The 19,548-nt window shown below is 44.1% G+C and overlaps 1 protein-coding gene across 1 annotated transcript in view; it reads left to right on the forward strand.

Moving 5' to 3' along the window:
- The window catches only part of LOC117510142 (transmembrane protein 132D), a 223,538-nt gene that overhangs the window by 116,522 nt on the left and 87,468 nt on the right, over window positions 1-19,548 (forward strand). The window contains 2 exon segments of the mRNA XM_034169755.1: window positions 4,455-4,537; window positions 4,540-4,594. Of these exon segments, the coding sequence (XP_034025646.1) occupies window positions 4,455-4,537; window positions 4,540-4,594 (138 nt within the window).

Below are 19,548 nucleotides of genomic sequence, written 5' to 3' on the forward strand. Positions count from 1 at the left end.
CTCTGACTCAGGGATAGGAGCCTTGCTGTCCCAGAGTGGGGAGTCCGATAAGGTACTCCATCCTTGTTGCCTACTATTCCGCAGGTTGACCCCGGCTGAGAGGAACTATGACGTCGACAATCGGGAATTCTTGCGTGTGAAAGAGGCTCTTGAGGAGTGGAGACACCTTCTGGAGGGAGCCACCGTTCCCTTCACGGTTTTCACGGCCCATCGGAACCTGGAATACATCGGACCGCCAAGCGTCTGAACCCACAGGCAAGCCCGTTGGGCTCACTGTTCTTTGGCTACGGTTTGACTTTCAGATCACGTATGCACGGGCTAAAAAACCCACGCGTTCCCGATGCACTGGTCCCGGTGTGCATGAAGAGGACAGTCAAGCCAGAGCTGTCGGAATCCACCTGACCACCATCATCCCCAGTCCACTGTCGTCGCAACCCTCACCTGGGACGTGGAGAAGGACCCTGCCTCCTGGACGGCCTGACACGACACACGGACCCCGGCGGATTGGACTAAGTAACTGGCGTACGTCCCACCAGAGGCCAACTGGCCTGCAGTCTTGGACCTTCTGTCAGGTTCCAAAGCTCTCCTGTCACCCAGGGGTGCGTAGAACCGGGAGTCGCCCCCTGTTGTGGGTCCGTGTCATTACACTTTTCACAACAGACCAAACCTCTTCAAACTCATTAGAGTTTAAATATTAATCCAGCAACACTTCAGGAAACTCAGCTACATGCACACTTATACGAAAATTTAAGAAACGTTTCTGTGTGTGTGTGGGTGGGGGGGTCAAGGTCATGGAATCAAAATAAAAAAAATTGGTTTATCTCTTCCATCTCTTTCATTCCCTGCTCTTCCCACATCTTTTCCATCTGTTTACACCAAACTTGATATGTGGAAGACAGTCGACCCCAGAATTGCCCATAAAGTGCTTATTTTGGCCAAGGTCATTGGGAATAAAGGTCAAAGTTATGATTGTCACTCTGATGTCCATCAAACCAGCAACACGTGTGTGTCTGGGTTATGGAATTGCCCAGGTGACATAAAATTTAATGTCACTCACTGAGGTGATAGTCATCGGGGTCATCGGTCAAAAACACATTTTCCACTTTGATTTACACCAAACTTTACACATACAGAACATTGATGTGGGCTCTGGAATTGACCAGCAAGGTTATAAAAAAGCAAGATTAACTAGAGATTACAAATTGATATTCATGTTGTAACACACCGGTTAATTGTATGTATTTATTATATTAGTGGTAGTAAATGGTTTGTGATGAAATACCCAAAATCCAGAAACCAGTCAACCTCTTTATGCATAATATAACATATTTAAAGGACACACTGCACCAAAATCATAACAATTTAGATTTAGGCTGTTAGTGACCATCCAATAATTCACAGAGATTACTTTGTGCACTTCCAAGACCGATTTCAAAGTGTATGGAATTTGCAGCAAACAGCTACGGAGACGTCCGAAAATAAAGTACTCATAAGTAATTATGTGTTTCTGACAGGTGACATAGCTACTAGAAGTATTCCAGCATGTGCTACAATGGAATGTAGCTGTTAACATTAAGAACTGACGCACAGATAATTACAAAGTTTAGACAAGTGTGATGTCGTGTTATGATGACTTGTAAGTGATAACTGTTCATTTTGATGCAGTCACGGTAAAAGGAGCAGCCGTGAGAAGGTTTAGTGGAACTGCATGGCCATGAGTCATAAACACAGCCTGTTAAAATCAAAACAAAATGCTGATAAGTGCTGCATATAACTATGAAAAAAATCTAATATACTGTGTATATATATATATATATATATATACTATATGGCAATGGCAATAAACAGCTGACATGCGGGGTTAAACAGTGTAATATTTGTTTTAACCCCGCATGTCAGCTGTTTATTTTTAATTTTTTTAAGGGATTATTCAACATTAATTCTCTTTTAAAAAGGTCCTTAGAGAGATTGACAGTTTTATGACATTTGAGAGACTCTATAAGCTTAATACTGCTGATATATTGTTCAAATTCAGCCAGACATCCGTGTAAATTTGGGGTCATTTTCAATACTGTGTATTTATGAATATGGATGATTGAACAAATGTGATCAGATCTGTGATCACAGCGCAATAATGTTCTGCAAGTTTTAGATGCATCTCTGCTTCAGCACACTTAAGTCAATTAATGAAGCCATTAGCTGCAATCTGGAGAAACTGACTGCATACTGAGGAGGTAATTCAGCCATTTGATTCAGGTGTGCTGGACCAGGGACACATCTAAAAGGTGCAGGACACCAGCCCTCGAGAACTGGAGTTGAATACCCCTGTGTTGTCCATGAGGTGACATTTTATTGAATTCCACTAAATGATTTTGGAGGATTTTAAATATTCTTGGACAGACGGTGATTCCTTTATAACCCCCAAATCTTTGTTTGTAGTGGGTATAACTACATTTTCACAAGTGCAACACCAAAAAGGTCCCTTCACACATAACATGAAAGACGCAGAAACTGGAGAAAATCCGTGAACCAAACACGAAATGGGGAACCATGAAACATCCACCTGCTGCCGTAAGGGACGCACGGTCGCACAGGCTCGTGCACGACACACAGACAACGGTTTTGTATATGTCGTGCACAAATACAGTGCGAGCAGCAGGAACGTGTGGACCACATCACACCTCTGCTGTGAAGAAAAAAGAAAAACCAACACCATAAGAAAAACACTGCCTTTTATTGAATATCTGTTCGTGTTGTCGAACGGACACTACAAGTATGAACTGTCTGTTTCTATGTAGATGACCCCAATGGTCATAGACGTACCGTCATGAAATGACATGGATGAAGCAGTGCGCTCTCATTATGTCTTATTATGTCCAGCTGGGCATATAAATAATTAATACCATTACTGGAAACTGATATGATGAGATATTGGTGTATAATTATGTGAAATCACTGGGTTGATATAAAAATAAATAAAAGGGGACCCAATACAGAACCCTATGGTTAAATAACCCTGGTAACTGAAAAATAAATGCCCACTCGCGGGATTCGAACCCTGCAATTACAAAAGCTCTGTTAACAGACGGAATCTTTACCACTGTGCTACAATCACTGTCTCTATAACAGAAACATGAAATACTTAAAATCAACAAGGAGATAAATGTATGTTTTCAAAAGAGAATTAAACTATTGACACGCATGTGGCAGGGGCTATCAGCCTGCCAAGGTGCGCTGTGTGCGGCCACTGCCAGCCAGCACAAAGGCGAAATATGTTTTATGTATTACACGTGAGGACAGCACTGCAGAGACACACATCACGGAAGACAGTTGTAAGTTCATGTCCTTCAAACCTGAACATGTCCCCACCTGGGAACGTCCAGGAGCAGACTGGACCATAGATCTGTGGTCAGGGGAGGTGATGGTCTAGTGGTTAAGGTGTGTGGGATTGAGTCCAGAAGATCACTGGTTCAATCCTCACCTGACTGGAAAATCACTAAGGGCCCTTGGGCAAGGCCCTTTAATCCCCTTATTGGCTCCCGGTGTGTAGTGAGCGCCTTTGTATGGCAGCACCCTGACATCGGGGTGAATGTGAGGCATAATGTAAAGCGCTTTGAGCGTTCTGACTGTCAGATGTGTAAAAGCGCTATATAAATGCAGTCCATTTATCTCTGCCAGCGAAGTTGGAGCAGTTTATGTTTTCACCCCGTCTGTCTGTCTGACTGTGAACAGCCTGTAACCCCACATTTTTTCGATCATAGTTATGAAATTTTTACTGACAAATCTATCTGATAGGCAAGACACTGATTCAGTTTTCAAGGTAATGGGTCAAACGTCCAAGTCAGGAAAATCTTGGGAATTGGAAAAATACCTATCCTTCACACTGACTGCGTATAAAAATTCATAACTCTGTCAAAAAAGATTGAATTTCATCATATTTGAGAATGTTATGCACGTGGTAACTTATTGACTGACAAAGTCTGATTTGGATTGATCCAGATTAGATATTTTGTGGCCATTTAAATTTAACATTGAAAACTCATTTACCCTCTGGAGTTAAATGGGGTTTATTTCAAGAAATTCCATGAAGTTCTTCAGTCTGTGTACCATTATCATTGTTCCAATCGTCTTCCCCAACATGTCTTGGTCAACCAATGAAAAGACATTTTGCCTGGAGGCCTATTTACCAACAAATCAAACCATTTGATGCATAATTTTGAGAGAGAATATTTTCTGCAAAGCAACCAAGATAAATGAAACTTTTGTAGGATTTATTACTATTTTTATGGGTTCTGTTTTTTCTGTTTTTTGGGGGGGTGGGGGGGGGTCACCCTGTATACGAGTAACCCTTTCTTTAAACATATCAATTGCCAGGAATTCCAGTGGGTTGTTAATATGGATTGTTTTATTTTCAGTGCTTTTCTTGACTTTTTTGCCTTTTTAACTTTCCACAGAGCAACAGTGAGGAAAGGAGGTGACCTTTCAGTCAGGACATCCACTAACTCCTTAGTATGGGATGTCAATGTGGACGTGGGCGCAGAGGAACCATCGCTGTTATCTGTCAGAGGAAGAAGGCTCATGTACTGGGAAAAAGGCAAGCTATGATTCTCCACCTGACTGGAACTGACAAAATTGCCTCTGCTACAAAGGTTATGTCATATGTCAGAGTATGCATAAATTATGCACCAATGTGAATGAATTTTTCAGGAGAGGTGGGTCATGGAAGAATGCATTAAAGTTTTAATGCCGGTTCAATCGAGGAGGATATGCCTTTGATCCTTAAACCTGATCTTCATCCTGATTACAGCATCAGTGCTGTCATTCATCAGCCCTGAAGATCCAGGAATGCAGATATGACCATCATACATATTAGCAAAATAAGCCTAGCGCACAAGGTCCGTGATCAGGATCAGTAAGTAAAAAAAAAAAAAAAAACTGGCTTTAGAGATCAAAGTCAGTGGTGTAGGACAAAGAACAACAATCAGGATCAAGATTAGGAGCACAGATCAGCAATCAGAAACAAAAAGTGGAGAATTTAGGTTCTTGTGATTTTGTTCACGCAGGCTTTGTTGTTCCAAAACCAGATAAAAAATATTATTTTGGGTGTGAAGGAGGGGGACATTACTTATCCAATCGGTTTTGAATGTGGTTTTGTGCCATATGTGGCTATTGGCATGTGATATGTGCTTCAGGTTTACATCTGTTACCGTAATACTGCAGTAAAGCCACACACACACTCACTACACAATGAAGTAGTATGTATTTTTGCCACAAAGAACACAAACTCAAGTCCTATTGGCGTGGTTCACAGGACCTGTGTTAGAGTGTGTGTCATGGTGAGATCAGACCTCAAAAAAAAAAAAAAAAAAACTGGCTGTAAAAGTAATGATTTAATCCTTCATTCATTTGCACTCAAACAAAAAATAAAAGCAACCCTTTTTGGTTTTGCTTCCATTTTGTATGAGATGAACTCAAAGATTTAAAACTTTTTCCACATCTACACAATTATCACATTTCCCTCAAATATTGTTCACAAACCAGTCTAATCTGTGATAGTGAGCACTTCTCCCTTTGGCGAGATAATCCATCCCACCTCAAGGTGTGCCACTATCAAGATGCGGATTAGACACCATGATTAGTGCACAGGTGTGCCTTAGACTGCCCACAATAAAAGGCCACTCTGAAAGGTGCAGTTTTGTCACACAGCACAATGCCACAAGATGTCGCAAGATTTGAGGGAGCGTGCAATTGGCATGCTGGACAGCAGGAATGTCAACCAGAGCTGTTGCTCGTGTATTTGAATGTCATTTCTCTACCATAAGCCGTCTCCAAAGGCGTTCAGAGAATTTGGCAGTACATCCAATCAGCGTCACAACCGCAGACCACGTGTAACCACACCAGCCCAGGACCTCCACATCCAGCATGTTCACCTCCAAGATCGTCTGAGACCAGCCACTCGGACAGCTGCTGAAACATCGGGGTCTCGACCTGACTCCAGTTCGTCGTCCTAACCGACTTAAGTGGGCAAATGCTCACATTCGCTGGTGTTTGGCACGTTGGAGAGGTGTTCTCTTCACGGATAAATCACGGTTCACACTGTCCATGGGCAGATGGCAGACAGCGGTGTGTGGCGTCGTGTGGTGAGCGGTTTTCCTGATGTCAATGTTGTGGATCGAGTGCCCATGGTGACGGTGGGGTTATGGTATGGGCAGGGTCTGTTATGGATGAAGAACACAGGTGCATTTTATTGATGGCATTTTGAACTGCACAGAGATACCGTGACGAGATCCTGAGGCCCATTGTTGTGCCATACATCCAAGAACATCACCTCATGTTGCAGCAGGATAATGCACGGCCCCATGTTGCAAGGAATCTGGACCACAATTCTTGGAAGCTGAAAATGTCCCAGTTCTTGCATGGCCGGCATACTCACGCGACATGTCACCCATTGAGCATTGTTTGGGATGCTCTGGACCGCGTATACGACCAGCATTGTACCAGTTCCTGCCAATATCCAGCAACTTCGCACAGCCATTGAAGAGGAGTGGACCAACATTCACAGGCCACAATTGACCAACACTGATCAACTCTATGCGAAGGAGATGTGGTGCACTGCATGAGGCAAATGGTGGTCACACCCAGATACTGACTGGTATCCCCCCCCCCCCCCCAATAAAACAAAACTGCACCTTTCAGAGTGGCCTTTTATTGTGGACAGTCTAAGGCACACCTGTGCACTAATCATGGTGTCTAATCAGCATCTTGATATGGCACACCTGTGAGGTGGGATGGATTATCTCAGCAAAGGAGAAGTGCTCACTATCACAGATTTAGACTGGTTTGTGAACAATATTTGAGGGAAATGGTGATATGTGTATGTGGCAGAAGTTTTAGATCTTTTGAGTTCATCTCAGACAAAATGGGAGCAAACTTAAAGTGTTGCGTTATATTTTTGTTGAGTGTATTTTTCTGCTGCTTATCCCGGTCACGGTCATGGTGGCAGCAGCCTAGAGCAGCTCATCCTCCACTGCCCTACCCATGGCCAAGTACTGTAAGTCTTGTCTGGGGATACTGAGGTGTCCCCAAGGCCACCTGTAAGTTGGACATGCCTGGTAGACCTCCTATGGAGACAACTAGGGGTGTCCTCGCCAGATGCCCTAACCACTTCAGCTGGCTCCTTTCGATTCAAGAAGCAGTGCCTCTATTCTGAGTCCTCTCCAGATAGTCGAGCTTCTCACCTTGTCCAGAAGCGTAAGCCCAGATATTCCCAGACGGAGGAATCTCATTTTTATTTATTTTCATTTATATAGCGCCAAATCACAACAAAGTTGCCTCAAGGAGCTTCACACAAGTAAGGTCTAACCTTACCAAACCCCAGAGCAAGAACACAGGTGACAGTGATAAGGAAAAACTCCCTCTGATGATTTGAGGAAGAAACCTCAAGCAGACCAGACTCAAAGGGGTGACCCTCTGCTTGGGCCATGCTACCGACACACTTTACAAAACAATTTACAGGGACACATCTACATTTCTGCTGCTTATATCCCTGATATTATTCTTTTGGTCATTACCGCAAGTTCATTTTTTTTCTCCCCTGTCTGCATATATAGTAACGGTAAAAGCCATATTGGCAGGACCATTTATGAACATTAATACCCATATATGCATATATCCTCCTCAAAGCCAACCGACAACTTCTATCAGGAAGGGCAGACCACCAAAACAACACAAATACAGACAAGAACGAAAGACAAGTGGTGAAGACAATAACTGTGACGTGAGACACCGAGGAGATGGGGCCCCAACCATACAACCTCCTTCCCTCAGTAAGAGCACTGAAGATGGGTCATGGCTGGATCTTCCAGCATGACAATGACCCCAAACACACAGCCAGGGCAACTAAGGAGGGGCTCCGTAAGAAGCATTTCAAGGTCCTGGAGTGGCCTGGCCAGTCTCCAGACCTGAACTCAATAGAAAATCTTTGGAGGGAGCTGAAACTCCAAACCTGAAAGATCTAGAGAAGATCCATATGGAGGAGTAGACCAAAATGGTGGGTACAAGTACTTATTTGCAGCAGTAACATACAAATAAATTATTAAAAAAATCATACATTGTGATTTCCGGATTTGTTTTTTGTTTTTTTTAGATTATGAAAATTTCAGACCCCTCCATGATTTCTAAGTGGGAGAACTTGCAAAACTGCAGGGTGTTCAAATACTTATTTTCCTCACTGTACCAGGACAAACAACCACACCTGAACAAACAGTGACAGCAACAGTTGGTTGTCTAATTAGTGAGCATCCATACCCTAATCTAGGACACCACAGTATTGATCCCCTTGAGAGCACCCAAAACCAAATTGTGGTGATGGCCACAAACACACAACCATCCACACACAGAGACCCAGATCTGATATAAATATCTGATCACTACTGTGGCTGGTACAGATCCTTACCATATGACATGGATCACTCCGGCACGTCGGAAGCCATGCAGCCAGCTGCGAGCACCGACGGGAATGGGTCCAGGATGCAGGGTCCCGGGAGAAACCCCGAGAAAAAGGGAAGCGGAAGGGCACAGGGGCCAGGAAGGGAAGCCACCAGAGCCACCGGGCAGCAAGACAGACCAACAGGGAGCGGCCCGACAGCACCCGAACGCACCACCCGACACCAGCCCTCCTCACAGAGGCACAGGGAACAGCCCCATAACCAAGGGAAGCACACAGGGCGTTGGCATGAGCCCACCAATAGGGGGACCCCCAGAACCACACCATCAGGGACATGGCCCCCGAAGGCGGGTGCTAGCGGCGGCAAGGATGGGGGCAAAGGAGCTACTGCAACCGAATCCAAAGCACAGGTAGGGACCGCCGAGCTATACGGGGACCCCGGACCGGCAAGGGCAGTTGAGGAGCCAAAGGGAGACAGGAGGCCCCCACAAACCCGGAGGGAGAGTCCGGGGCACGGGAGGCCACATACCCCGAAGCCCCGGGGAGATGGCACCACCCCCACCCAGGTACCGGACATCAACCACCAATGGCAGAACAGACAGAACCAACTGACCATGCCATGGGCACTAACACACCCCCCTAGCATCCACAGATGCTGGCTTTGAACTTTGTGCTGGGTGGGCTTTTTTCCTCTTTTGTCTGGAGTACACAACGTCCATGATTTCCAAAAACAATGTGAAATGTGGACCAAGCCCGGCGCCAGAAAAAAAATATTAAGGGGGCGATGAGTTTATCACAGGGGGCGGGGTCGTGGCCCCCCCCCCCCCCCAAAAAAAGTGCACACCGCAGGGGACGTGCCTCTGAGCGTACGTAATGAATTGGGTGCGCTCCTGGAAAGCTCATGTATTTAGGCTACACCATTGTAAGAGACTGACTGAGTACGAGTAAAGAATGATGACAGTATTTTTTTAATTATTATTTGAACGTATAGACCCTCAGTCAAGTGATCTCCTGCATACTACAAAACCAAACCAACAACTGATCTGAGAAACGACACGAGACAGTAGATTAACCCCACATACAGCCTTCCATCACAAGTGCAAACACAGCACAATTGGGCATGTGCGCCACTCCATGGCACAAAGCCCAACTACGCATGCGGTCACAAAGTTCTTCTGAAAAACTGGAGCGATCTGAATTTGGTTTGGCTGAATATGGGTGTGTGTGTGGAGACAATTCACCCTCATTCCACAACGTGACAGAACTCTACGATGCGCTGTTCTGCGCAATAGCGCGTAACAACATGGAACCAGCTATTCTTGCTGTGCATAATGGTTCCTGATAATTCTCCAGCAACACGTGCCATTAATCGTAACGTGTGGTAACAGGTTGCAGCAGTTCCTGAGGACACCTGACGCCTCTGCCCCGACTAATCACATTTGTGATCAGCGGCCAAGAATGTGTACTTTGTGCAGCATTTACACCCTCCCCAAGTGAGTCGTGCTGCATGATCTGCCTTTTGCTTGGTGGACTTGACGAATCCCAGGAACTCCAGCTCTGACTCTGCTTGAATAAATCGAGCATGCTTTAGTTCGTCCACCTTGCCATAATCGCTGGACTCAGGATCCTTGCCCTCTGCCGCACTGACAAGCGCAACCCCCAACCTATCAATCGCTTGAACACAGGAGCACACGCCATATCCGTTTGTTTTAAAATTAATTACTTTTAGTTACATTCATTTGATTTATTGTTAAATACGTGATATTATTGAATAACTAATATTTTGCTATATTTTCCAGTATTTCTTTTTCTTCTTTTTTATTTTAATTTTTTGATAACTTTCACATCCGAGGGGGCGCGGTTGATGACGTGAGGGGGCGTCGCCCCAAACGCCCCCTCGTGGCGCGGGTCTGATGTGGACTCATCAGACCACAGCACCCTTTTCCACTTTGCCACCTGTCCATTTCAAATGAGCTTGGGCCGCAGAAGGCGGCGGCATTTGTGGCTGTTGTTGATGTATGGCTTTCGCTTTGCATGACAGTTTAACTTGCACTTGTAGTGAGAAGAACTGTGCACAATGATGTCGTTTTAATGCCGTGCAGCCTGAGGGATCGAAGGTCATGGGCATTCAATGTTGGTTTCGGCCTTGCTGCTTACATGTAGAAAGTTCTCCAGATTCTCTGAATCTTCTGATTATATTATGGACTGTAGATGACGGAATCTCTAAATTCCTTGCAACTGAATGTTGAGAAGCATTGTTATTATACTGTTGGACTATTTTTTCATGCACAAAGTGGTGATCCTCTGCTGCTGCAGACTCTGTATGTTGATATCATATTGAACTTACTAAACTTTCTCTTATTTCCAGTCCTTCCAGTTAGTGGAGCAGATAGCTGTAACAATTGTTCATTTCTGGAAACAAGCACCTGTAAATATTCTGTTATCTGCTGCACTAATATGGTGGCTATAGAACATCTTGATTGTTTCATTTCAAATGCACTGTGGTGGTGTACACAGACAAAAGTACTAAAACTGTGTCCCTATATGGACGTAACTATAGGGGCACAACGGAAAAGAAACATGGCATTTTTTTCAGGTTAGATTGGTTTTTAGCACATTTGAAGGATTCCTGAGCAATATGTGCTCCCCCTATAACCCCCCAAAAATCCTAAAACCCAAAATTTACTTTGGACAAAATTTTGCAAGGTCAAAGTCCTGTTAGAAGTGACTTTTCATAAGCTAAAATAGATGTAATCAAATGTCAGGAGTATGTATTTAGTTCAGACACTTGATTCAAATTTTTTGTGCTGTTGTCAGGATTTTTTTTCCTTCAGCTTTTCTAAATTCTTTTTCCAATAATTTTCACAGAACATTGGTTATCTCTGCTATGCACAATTTGTCGTTGCTTTGTGGCACTTGGTTTCTGACTGATAACTGGAAGATAGACAGACAGGCATAAAATTGGAACCTCAATCCAATTTTAGTGCTGTAGGTAAATTCATAAGAGAAAAATGAGAGTGATTAAGGCACTTTTGATTAATATATAATGCAAATTCTAATCCAGTTACATTTTTTTCCGCAAATCTGATTGGTTAATCGTGTGAAATTTCAGACCATATAATATCAGGTGTACGGTGGCAAAATATTCGACCACTTCACATTTGATGTATTATTCTGTGTTGTGCTACGCCGATATCAATAATGGTGCGGTCAGTTGAGAGCGAGAGATGTGGTATAGCGACAACAATGCCGAAATGGGTGAATTTAAGCTACCATACAAAAAGTATTGATCTGGATTCTGATACAGAATTACCATTTCACATTTAATGGATTACTCTGCGCCCTTCCCGCTGCTGGAGTGACGGTGAAGGCGCTGTTGCTAATAGTAAGCCTCCCTGGAGGAATTTTCATTCATCCAGGAACACCTTAGAGGAAAATCCACACTTTGTGTATGATCACAGTGCACCATTAGCTGTTGCTAAGGGTAAGCCTCGCCAGCCGAATTACCAACAGAAAAATAGACCGAATTACCTACAGAAAAATAAACTGTGCAATTGATAACACTGGATCGCTGGAAAAACTCCTTTTTACCGGTAAAGCTCAATTTGCGACCTTATAACCAGCATGAATGTCTGCAAATCATCAGACACAACAGGGTTATTCCCTAAATGTACACCAAATGGGCTTTTCAGTATTAAATAATTAAATATTTAGTATTCAATATTAAATTCAAATTTCACAAAATCCACAGTCTGGATCAGATCCAGATCAAACGTTGTCAGGTGACAGTAAGTGTCAGTCTACACCTCACTTTCCAATATGAGAGTGATTGGAGCATGTTTGTTTCAGATATAATGTAAAATATACATTGTTGTTTTCAATGTTATATTTAAATGGACAAAAAAAAATATGTAATCTGTATCTGATCCGAATCAAACTTTGTCAGTTGATAAAGGATACCATCCTAAATAACACTCAAAAATATGAAAGAAATTTGAACTTTTTGACAGAGTTATGAATTTTTGACAATTTGTTCAATGTTAAAGATAGGGATTTTTCCAATTTTCCAACATTTTTCCTGACTTTGACCTTTGACCTATAACCTTGAACATTGAATCAGTTCTTGCTTCTCGCGATATAAATCTTCAATAAAAATTTCATAACGATATATGAAAAATTAAGGGCTCCGGGCTGTTCACAAACAGACAAACAGGGGCGAAAACTTAACCTCCTCCAACTTCGTCAGCGGAGGTAAGAAACCCTGATGTGGAAACCAGCACAAATCCAGGAGCACATAACACATAGACACCTTTGGTGGTAAGACGAAACTCAAACGCTGTTTACAAGATATGCACAAATCGTTCAGAGCAAGCTTAGATATTTTGAAGTACTTTAGTGGAAAAACATGCCACATTCCTCATTAAATAAGAATGCATCACTTCCCTAAAAGCCGCTTATCTTAGATGGCCTCTGAAGTTTGGTTTTGGACTTTTGATTGCAACTTATCTGAAGCGAGTTGAATTCACTGAAGTATTAAATCGCATGAATAAATCTCATGACCCAGGAGATTGGGACACATCTCTATGAGAGAAACTAGGTGATGCTGAATCAAAGAGTTAATGTGACACAGCCTTTGTTTTGTCGTATCGCCGTTGAGACAGGCTAGAAATCTGTAACCCAGCGTGTCTGTGACACTGACTCTTAACTCTCACAAATCCCCAAACTGAAGCTGCACTGTTCTGTTGGAATTTTGCGGAGATAACATGAACATTTCCAAGTCACTAAACATGTCTTGGTTGTTATTTTCATCAATCTTTAGGGCCCCTGTGAGAGCCCATTGAACCCTCTTGCTGCAGGTGTCGGCCAGATTCCAGGTGACACGCACCAACATCTAACACAGCTCACATGGCACTTACAAAAAGGGTGGCCATTCGCACTGTTAACACAACAGTCAGCAGACAATCACTGTCGTGCCGGCAGTGAAAATTGTCTAAATGCCCCACGAGTGTGGCTTTGTTGTGTGTGCTAAACTGACAGGAGGTGTGGCCGCTGACAGAAGCGACTGTGGAGATCAGTGGTTCTGGATGTCCCAGCTGGACAACACGTACTGTGTTTGGACGGACATGGACTAACAACTGCCCACTGTGATGCACGTGTGTCTGCTTGGTGTCATCACATAGACATAAATAAAAACATATATGGCTGTGGCGACAAGCTGCAGCAAGCGAGCATGCACACGCTGCAGGCCATAGACAGGCTGCCCCCGAGTTGAAACAGACCATCAGATCATAACACACAGCGGGTGATCTGACTGTCATGTCATCCATGTAAGCTCTGTTCCACATGAGTTGGTGTCTGTCCTGCGGGGCACACGCACAGGCCGGCTGGATGCTGCCAGCAGATGTGGACATGATCAGAGCGCCTTGCTTCTCATTCATGTCATTTCATGACTGTACATCAGTGACCATGGGTCATCCACAGAGGAACAGATGGATCATATTTGTATTGCCTGCTTGATAAATGTGGTGTTTTATATGGTGTGTGGTTTTATTTATTTTAAATACGTCTATGTCTTTTCTAATATCAGGCAGTTTACCGCAGCTTTTACAGGACAGCGACGGTAGCTCAGTGGTAAAGTGGTAACCACATCGCACAGCTGCTGTGAAAAGCTGCTGTGCTCCCGTGTGCACGGAACCATCACAGCATGTAGTTTTTAAATTCTTTATTTATTTTTTCTTCACAGAAGCTGCGTGATCTGGTTCCACATCGTGCAGCTGCTGGCACTGTGTTCCCGTGTGCCTGAACTGTCGCACTGGCACCGTACATTCTTGCCCGTCTGCGCAATGTTTCATGGTGCGCTCATACGAGCTCTACCACCATGAGTCGCCCTGGACTTGTATGTATTTGCACTATGTGTGAAGGGGCCCTTAAGAAATACAGACAGTATGGGACTGTGTGGTAAATCTGTCTGGAGCAGACAGTACTCTGTGACTGTGCAAGGGGACTAGTGAGGGAAGCCACCAAGACACTCTGAAGAAGTGCTCAGCTTCTGTGGCTGTGACTGGAGAAATTTTGCATTGAGCAACTTTTGCCTTTTGTTGCACCACCACTCCAGACCCGGTGCCAGACACAGATTTGTGGAGGGGTCTTGCATTGCTCTGATAGGGGAACTTTTTTAATTATGCAATTATAACATAGTTTGAGAAGGAAAGAGCAATCTTCTCATGTCTGACTCACATGAACAAAGCGCAGGGCTATAGAGCAAGCGCAGGCTAAATGCATGTGAGCGCAGTTTAAATGCACATCTAATACTGGGTACGGAATAGGGTTTAAAAACTTCTTCACCTCCTTTATGCACCAAATGCAAGTTTAGGCTAAACATTCTCTAGAGACTGTTTATTATTGTTACCAGCAGGACACGCAACTCATACCCAACATGAGTTATCCATAATGGCGAAATTCACTGTTTCTTTCACTCTGGATGATTTGTAACCGATGACGGTGCACTGTGATCAAACACAAAGTGTGGATTTTCCTCTAAGGTGTTACTGGGTGAATGAAATTCCTCCAGGGAGGGCACGGCATCCCCAGACTGACATGCACCCTGCAGGGGGTGAGCTTCTCTATGTCACATTAATAATAATCAGGGACAAAGAGGGACACATCCCTAGCCGGGCACTGTGGGTTTGCCTTCTCTCAGATATTATTGACAAATCTGTCTAAATCTGTGTTCTAAATGTGTCTAAATCTTCTCCTTTGCTGAGAGAATCCATCCCACCTCACAGGTGTGGCATATCAAGATGCTGATTAGACAGTGTGATGACTGCACAGGTGTGCCTTAGGTTGGCCACAATAAAAGGCCACTCTGAAATGTTCATTTTTGCTTTATTGGGGGGGGGGATCAAAAAACCAGTCAGCATCTGGCGTGACCGCCATTTGCTTCATGCAGTGCAGCACATTTCCTTCGCATAGAGTTGATCAGGTTGTTGATTGTGGCCTATGGAATGTTGGTCCACTCCTCTTCAATGGGTGTGCAAAGTCGTTGGATATTGGCAGGAACTAGAACACGCTGTCATATACGCTGATTCAGAGCATCTCAAATGTGCTCAATGGATGACATGTCCGGTGAGTATGCTGGCCATGCAAGAACTGGGATGTTTTCAGCCTCCAGGAATTGTGTACGGATCCTTGCAACATGGGGCCGTGCATTATCACTCTGCAACATGAGGTGATGGTCGTGGGTGAATGGCACAACAATGGACCTCAGGATCTCATCACAGTATCTCTGTGCATTCAAAATGCCATCAATGAAATGCACCTGTGTTTGTTGTCCATAACATAAGCCTGCCCATACCATAACCTCACTGCCACCATGGGCCGCTCAATCCACAACATTGACATCAGAACACCGCTCATCCACATGACGCCACACACACGCCATCTTCCCTTAACGGTGAAAACTGAGACTCATCTGTGAAGAGAGACACTCTACAATATGCCAGATGCCATTGAGAGACCGGGGAGGGAGCCCCGAGGAGCGGCCACGGCACCCGGTGGAACCGGCCGCCTGGATACTCAGCCCGGAGCGGTTTTCTGCTTTTCTTCCTTAAAAATTGCTCACACGGAAGCTCACGGCGGGACAATTCGGACAGGGAACCTTAGGAAGATCGATCCGCCGTATCAACACTGTATTTAAATCAACTTTACTTCAGGTCAACGTCCAGGCCTTTGGAGGGTGGCTGACTATGGAGAGGATCTAAAAGAAGTGGTGGATCAGACATTGTGGAAGGATACAGGCTTCAATTGTGACCATTCAGCTGGACACATTAACAACATGTCTTTTTCCTGGTTCTCTCCCTCAGCCCCAACCAGTCCCAGCAGAAGACTGCCCCTCCCTGAGCCTGGTTCTGCTGGAGGTTTCTTCCTGTTAAAAGGGAGTTTTTCCTTCCCACTGTAGCCAAGTGCTTGCTCACAGGGGGTCGTTTTGACCGTTGGGGTTTTACATAATTATTGTATGGCCTTGCCTTACAATATAAAGCGCCTTGGGGCAACTGTTTGTTGTGATTTGGCGCTATATAAAAAAATTGATTGATTGATTGATTGATTGAATGTAATCATCTGCCCACTCAAGTTGGTTATGATACCTGCAGTCAGGTCCAACCCCGATGAGGACGACGAGCATGAAAATGAGATTCTCTGAGACATTTTCTGAGAGTTTGTGCAGAAATTGTTTAGTTCTGCAAATTGATTGTTACAGCAGCTGTTCAGGTGGCTGGTCTCAGATGATTGTGGGGTGAACATGCTGGATGGGGATGTCATGGGCTGGTGTGGTTACACGTGGTCTGCGGTTGTGAGGACGGTTGGATGTACTGTCAAATTCTCAGAAAACGCCTTTGTAGAAGGCTTATGGTAGAGAAATGAACATTCAATTCACAGGCAAGAGCGCTGGTGAACATTCCTGCAGTCATCATGCCGATTGCGCGCTCCCTCAGAACTTGCGACATCTGGGGCATTGTGCTGTGTGATAAAACTGAATATTTCAGAGTGGCCTTTTATTGTGGCCAGCCTAAGGCACACCTGTGCAATAATCATGCTGTCTAATCAGCATCTTGATGTGCCACACCTGTGAGGTGGGATGGATTATTTCAGCAAAGGAGAAATGCTCACTAACACAGATTTAGACAGATTTGTGAATATTTCAGAGAAAGATGGCCCGTATTCACAAAGCAGCCTAAGGCTAAAAATAACTCCTAGTGACATTATTCTAAGAAAAATCTTAGAATTCCTTGAATTCTGAAACATTTCTTAGAATGTTCCCTTGGTAGGATGAAAGTTGTCCGCAAAGACTTTAGGCCTTAAGAGAGCTCCTAAGGTGCCAAACTGGTAAGTGTAGGGAGGAGGACTTTTAAGAAGCCTGAGTGTCTTATGCAAATAAGATAGCAGAAAAAACAGAGAGGAAGCAGAGATATTCTCCATATGTAGGAAGACAGTGAGTCAGTAACACTCTACCCGCTTGATCTACGTAATTATTTTATGTTAATTTACTGTCTTGAATTCAATTTATTTCATGGATATGGGCCCAGGTCTTTTATGTATGTTCAAAATGTTTTAGATCTTTGAGTTCAGCTCATGAAAAATGTAAGCAAAAACAAAAGTGTTTATAGTTTTTATATTTTTGTTCAGTGTACATACATACGTACTTCAATAGCTTATCCGTGGTGGGCTCGTGGGGACATACGTATAACTCAGAAATGATCATATTTCATGTATTTTAAATTGACACATTGATGATTTTTTCTTCATCTTTTAAAAGGATATCACAAAATGCCATACCATATGTCATACAGGATGGAAACAGCCCCTTTTTTTGTGCTGATTGAAACACTCAGGGACAAAATTTCAGTTATGACTTGTATAAAAACTGCAAAAACTGTAAATGCAAACAAACAAATTATTTAGTACTCTGTAATCTTTGGAAAACAATTTAGCTGAACAATACGAGGACATACTGCATGCAATGACCTAATAATGATAAAATTCAATCATAAGGCCCCTTTACACAGAACGGTGGCAGTTGTGAGTCTATCACATTGCTTAACATGCACCCAATCTGTCGCGGTGATACAAATACACCTTCCTGTGTAACCACTTCAGTGGCCCTTGTGCCTGTTGTTGTTTCACGTGGAGTTTGTGTGCTAGAGATGATGTTACATTCCCACGGAAAGCTGCCACTTTTTGACATATATGCTGGATTTTGATCAGTTTGCCATCATACACTCAACAAAAATATAAACGCAACACTTTTGGTTTTGATCCCATTTTGTATGAGATGAACTCAAAGATCTAAAACTTTTTCCACATACACAATGTCACCATTTCCCTCAAATATTGTTCACAAACCAGTCTAAATCTGTGATAGTGAGCACTTCTCCTTTGCTGAGATAATCCATCCCACCTCACAGGTGTGCCATATCAAGATACTGATTAGACACCATGATTAGTGCACAGGTGTGCCTTAGACTGTCCACAATAAAAGGCCACTCTGAAAGGTGCAGTTTTGTTTTATTGGGGGGGATACCAGTCAGTATCTGGTGTGACCACCATTTGCCTCATGCAGTGCAACACATCTCCTTCGCATAGAGTTGATCAGGTTGTCAATTGTGGCCTGTGGAATGTTGGTCCACTCCTCTTCAATGGCTGTGCGAAGTTGCTGGATATTGGCAGGAACTGGTACATGCTGTCGTATACGCCGGTCCAGAGCATCCCAAACATGCTCAATGGGTGACATGTCCGGTGAGTATGCCGGCCATGCAAGAACTGGGACATTTTCAGCTTCCAAGAGTTGTGTACAGATCCTTGCAACATGGGGCCGTGCATTATCTTGCTGTAACATGAGGTGATGTTCTTGGATGTATGGCACAACAATGGGCCTCAGGATCTCGTCACGGTATCTCTGGGCATTCAAAATGCCATCAATAAAATGCACCTGTGTTCTTCATCCATAACAGACGCTTGCCCATACCATAACCCCACCGCCACCATGGGCCACTCGATCCACAACATTGACATCAGAAAACCGCTCACCCACACGACGCCACACACGCTGTCTGCCATCTGCCCTGGACAGTGTGAACCGGGATTCATCTGTGAAGAGAACACCTCTCCAACGTGCCAAATGCCAGCGAATGTGAGCATTTGCCCACTCAAGTCGGTTACGACGATGAACTGGAGTCAGGTCGAGACCCCGATGAGGACGACAGGCATGCAGATGAGCTTCCCTGAGACGGTTTCTGACAGTTTGTGCAGAAATGCTTTGGTTATGCAAACCGATTGTTTCAGCAGCTGTCCGAGTGGCTGGTCTCAGACGATCTTGGAGGTGAACATGCTGGATGTGGAGGTCCTGGGCTGGTGTGGTTACACGTCTGCGGTTGTGAGGCTGGTTGGATGTACTGCCAAATTCTCTGAAACGCCTTTGGAGACGGCTTATGGTAGAGAAATGAACCAAAAGTGTTGCGTTTATATTTTTGTTGAGTGTATTTCCTCACTGTGTGTGAGCACTGAGAAAGAGCGAGAGAGAGCGAGAGAGAGAGAGAGAGAGAGAG

The sequence above is a fragment of the Thalassophryne amazonica genome, chromosome 5, assembly GCF_902500255.1.
Source record: "Thalassophryne amazonica chromosome 5, fThaAma1.1, whole genome shotgun sequence".
Taxonomy (NCBI): domain Eukaryota; kingdom Metazoa; phylum Chordata; class Actinopteri; order Batrachoidiformes; family Batrachoididae; genus Thalassophryne; species Thalassophryne amazonica.